Genomic DNA, 5,350 nt, shown 5'->3' on the forward strand with positions numbered 1-5,350 from the left:
CTCATACTTCAGTTCTTACTATTCCAATAATAAAATAATAAGTTATTTTCAATTACAGATAAAATATGTGAACTAAAATAAAAGAAAAATAAATGAATTTGAAAGAAAATAATTGTGTCAGTTGATGAACTTTTTGGTTTGCATAATTGTTTTGTTTTTAGCATTCCCAGCGCAGCAGGAAGAGGATCTAGCGAACTTGGTCATGTCTTTCTCGCTTTTCTTCTCTTTGTTTTCATCTTTCTTGCTAATCCAAATTATTGACGACACCGTCATATATATTAAATATTGGTAACCCAAAGAATTCTTCTTCTATATAATAATTTCTTGCTAGTGGCCTCCATATGCATTTCATTTACAAAAGTTATGCAAGGAATATTCCACACGTGGGCATTCACCATTTTAGACAAATCAAATTTTGTGTCTCGAAAATAAATAATTCATCAACTTCTAATATCATTTTAATATAATGAAATTAATTAAATTTTATGAAAAATGCATTATATTATTTTTTATGATAGAATATATATATATATATATATATATATATATATATATTAATTATGAATAAAAAATGTAAAGTATTGTATGACTCAATTTACTATATTATATTCGAACTAAATTAAGCTCCACTACTATGATATACTATGCATACCTAGTACTAGTTAAACTTTCTGAATGCCTACTTTTTATAGATTGCATTCATAAATACATTCATACATATATACTTACCTCCTCTCTTTATATATATATATATATATATATATAAACCATTAAAAATTTAAAAAGTTCAAAGATAGTGGAAAGGTTTATTATTAATTGTGTGAAGATTGTCTTTATAATTAATATTAAATTGATACATATTTTTACACACTAGTAAAGAATTGGCTTTTAACGTCATTCCTTAGACGTCAGTTAAGCGGGACCCGACGTAAATTAATGACTGATGGCACTTTCATAAATAAGTTGTCAATATAGACGTCAGTTAAGAGGGGTCCCGACGTCTATAATATAATAGAGGTCGGCTCCCCGAAAAGACGTCAAAACTAAACTAAAAAGTTAATAAAAAATAATTTTTTATTCTATTTAAACGTCTGTTATGGGGGGAACCGACTTCTAAAGCCCTTTAGATGTCAGTTATTAAGGGAACCGACGTCTAAACCCTGAACTCAAAAATTTAAAAGGTCACTTTTTGGCTCCATAAAGACGTCTGATCTCGTTAATCTGACTTCGAAAGCACTTTAGACGTCTGTTATTGGGGGAACCGACATCTAAACCCTAAACCCAAAAATTAAAAAAGTCACCTTTTGGCTCCATATAGACGTCAGTTATAAGGTACCCCGACGTTTATAATATTTTAGACGTCGGGGCCCCTCCTAACTGACGTCTATATGTTTGACAAGTGGGTGAAAAGTCATTTCTTTCAGTCACTTTTTGACTCCATTTAGACGTCTGATCCTACCACTCCGACTTCTAAAGCACTTTAGGCATCTTTTATTGTGGGAAGTGACGTCTAAACCTTAAACCCAGAAATTTAAAAAGTCACTTTTTGACTTCATTTAGACGTCTGTTATGGGGGGAAACCGACTTCTAAAGCCCTTTAGACGTCTGTTATAGGGGAACCCACTTCTAAATGTCGGCATTAAAGCATCGTGATCGCGAGGCAGTTGTTACGCGCACTCATTGTTCATCATCTTCGTCGCGTTTTCTCTCTACGGGTTACGCTTTTCAGGTTCGTTTTCTCACTTTTGCACCGTTTTAAATTAGTTTTACTCCGATTACATGACTCTTTGATGCATTATCTTTCATTTGAACCGATTAAAATGCGTTTTTATTGGGTTTTGATGCAGTTATTCGTTGCGTTTTCTCTCTACGGGTTATGCTTTTCAGGTTCGTTTTCTCACTTTTGCACCATTTTAAATTAGTTTTACTCTGATTACATCACTCTTTTATGCATTATCTTTCATTTGAACCGATTAAAATGTGTTTTCGTTGGGTTTTGGTGCAGTTATTTTTCATGTGCTTGGGCACCGTTCTTTGGCGGCGATTTCTTGCGTTTTGCACTCTCCAATTCCCTCTACTACGTTTTTAAAACCATCCAATAAAAAAATATACAATACATTCTCGTCAACTAAAATATAAAATTGTAAACTCGAAATACTATTAGTCAGGAGCAACCTCAAAGACGTTTGACTTGTATGGATCAGACGTCTATATAGACGTCTGACTTATATAGGTCTGACATCTATAGAGAAGTCTGACCATAATGGGTCCGACGTCTCATTAACGTCACCCGTATAGACGTCGGACAGAGAACAGACGTTAAAAGTCCAAAATAACATACGTCTAAAATCCTTTCTATACTATTGACAATTATTATTATTTGTATTATTATTATCGAGTGATGAATCTAAGATATGCTTTAGTGGGGGACTTTGTAAGTTACGAAGAATATCACAGATTTATATAATACATAATATTATGGGAATAAAATTAAATATCTATGATTTTTTAAATTAAAATTATTTTCTTATACTTTTGTCTATTTTAAAAGTGTTATTGTATGATTTTTTTTCACTGCCAATACTACACAAAATAGAAAGGTAAAGTAATGAAATTAATATTAATTTATTATCCTTTTATCTTTTATAGTTGTTCATATTCGCTTATTTTTGTCAAGACGCTAGCTAAGCAAGTGAAATATCTGATGATGTGTTAATCGATTGATGAATGTGAATTGTGTGTATGTCTATATATATATATATATATATAATTTACGGAATATCGAAATTCTGTTTAAAGAGGAAATTGGCACGGGATTTATTACGAATTGGTAAAAGCATAAACGTGCTTTCTGAGGAACATATTAACATTGAAGAACCAGTGATGTTGTGAAAAGGGAAAAAACAGTGACAGGTTTAGTGGAAGCAGCTAGGGCTTTGAGTTTGATCTGATATGCTTAAAAGATGGTCTAAATATTCAACTCCCAAATCCTCTAACACAAGCAAAGTTGGTGTTGGATGCTCTGATGGGTTTTTCCCTTTAGACTTTTTAGCTTGTGATGACAATTTTCTTTGGATGCAGTGCCTCTCNTTGAGTGCAAGTGCAGGAGAAGAACCAGTGAAGCAGGTGTATTGGATCTCTTGCAAAGATTCTTTTACCNTTTTGACTGGAAAATTTAGGACAGCATTGTGGCCTCTCATAGAGAATGCAGCTTGATCATAAGCCAAAGCAGCAGCTTCTGCACTGTCAAAGGTTCCAAGCCAAACCCTTGTTCCATTCCTTGTTGTGTCTCTGATCTCTGCTGCATATTTTCCCCATGGCCTCTTCCTCACACCTATGTACGACCTCTCCTTGTTCTTCGCTTCTGCAGTACCCTTCGCCACCAATTGCTTTGCCTTGTTGGTGTTTTCTTCTGTTGTAGATTCCTCAACCATATCGAATGAAAGTGAATCATGGACTGTGTCCAGAACATGATTGCTCGACAATGATTCGAACAAAATTTCTGATGGCTCCTGAAACATTTTCCTGTCTGGGTTCTGAAACAAATGGAAAGTAGTCATAACAGGAAACTGCTTTCTGTCGTTTCTTCCTCCCTCTCGCTTATAATTTAATTATTAGCCAAGTTTCAAAGTGCAGTTTCTCATCCTGGTATTAATTAATTTAGAATTTTTTAATGTAAATATCTTTATGATTATTTATTATGAGTGCGAAATTTTGTGAAAGATTCACTTATCGAGTTAAAACTAATAATTTGTCAGATAGATTAAATCACTGACCTTTTTGTTTTATTATTGTTTAATTCATAGTTGTAAGAAATTTTGGAGGGAAATGTGTTCACATTTTATCATTAAGTTTGCTTATATATATTGATTTTGAATTTAAGTTTGCAAAATAGAACAAAAAAACATCGTAAAAAAACAGACAATATTGATATATAACAGATATTTCGTGTATATATAAGATAGAAACAACAAAACAGTATCTTTTATTATTTGAAAAGACATCGTAAAATTCTCTTCAAAATATCATGTATTGTCGTACTCAACAAAACAGTATCTTTTGCTAAATGCAGAAACATTTATGCACAAATTAGGAGAATAATAATATGCATATAATAGGTGGTATAAATATCATGTATTGTCGTACTCAAGAACGAATTAAGAGATACCAATGGCTCAATGTACGCTAATGTTTTAAATATACTTGGGAGATGCATAATAACACACGACCTCTAGAAGCTTGCAACTTACATAAATGTTGACTACAATAGAAATCAGATCCAAACAAAGCACCATGTGCATACACCTCTGCGTGCTCTTACTTGTCATTTTACCATAAATGATTTTAGTTTCCTGCTTTTGGCAATAGTAAATTAATAATATCTCCTTCAAGCTAGCATGTTAAACAAACACACGATAAAAATAGAAATAATATTATTTTTATTAATTTATTTTGTTTTGAATAGATTTGAGATTCAAACAAAGTACCATGTGGCCTACACCTGTGTGTGTTCTGAGATGTCATGGCATAACTTATTTCAATTTAAAAAAAAAAATGAAACAAATTCCATACGGTATGAGATGTACTGCAACCATGAACAAACAATGTCAACTGTTTTTGTCGGAGTGTTTAAATTATCCAAACTGCAACTTGTATATGCAGTCAACAATAAAAATCTTAGTAATTTTATCTTGAAATGTTTTTATTTGTATCTTCTTTTGCATTATACAAATCGGCTACTGATAAAGAAGTGGATCCTCCACTTATCTACAACACAAACAATAAAAAAATAGGCAGCAGAATTAAGAAATGGAAGTTAGTGTTCAGTAAATTGGATAGTGATGGTGTATGGAAGCAGTTTGTCTAAGAAGCATAAGTCCTAACTATGGGAAGGGGACTAAAGAGGCACTGGGAGACTCTCTGGCACGGGACTTTTGAAGAAGAGAGTGCTTGAGTGATCTCAAGAGCATAACTTTACATTCATTCAAAAAGTGTTTATTACAAAGCAAAAAGAATTGAATGTATAGATTGATTTAGCCTCTAATCACGCCTAGCTACCCTCCTAGTCATCAGACACCATTCACTGATCAAGAGATACGTATACAAGCATTTAAAACACATTGAGCCACATGGGGGAAAAACATGCAAGATGCTTGCTAGGAAAAGTAGTCTAATAGCGCTCAACGAGAGAAGAAGTGGGCAGAAACAACTCGTAGGGCCTGAAGTCCTCTCAAGAAGGCTAGCACTAAGTGCCCTCTAGTGGTTGTTGAGCTGGGGAAAGGTAGACGACTAGTGCTGAGTAAGGAAGAAGTCGTTGGGCGGAAACAGCTCGCAAGGCCTGAAGTCGTCT

General features: G+C 33.4%; 1 protein-coding gene across 1 annotated transcript; it reads right to left on the reverse strand.

Annotated features, from left to right (window-relative positions):
* Window positions 1–2,807: 2,807 nt before the first annotated feature.
* Window positions 2,808–3,560, reverse strand: LOC106770303 (ethylene-responsive transcription factor 1B-like). The gene has a single exon (XM_014656120.2). The coding sequence runs from the start codon at window positions 3,558–3,560 to the stop codon at window positions 2,916–2,918; it is 645 nt and encodes a 214-aa protein (XP_014511606.1). The 3' UTR covers window positions 2,808–2,915.
* Window positions 3,561–5,350: the final 1,790 nt, after the last annotated feature.

The sequence above is a fragment of the Vigna radiata genome, chromosome 8 (assembly GCF_000741045.1).
Source record: "Vigna radiata var. radiata cultivar VC1973A chromosome 8, Vradiata_ver6, whole genome shotgun sequence".
In the NCBI taxonomy this organism is placed as follows: Eukaryota; Viridiplantae; Streptophyta; class Magnoliopsida; order Fabales; family Fabaceae; genus Vigna; species Vigna radiata.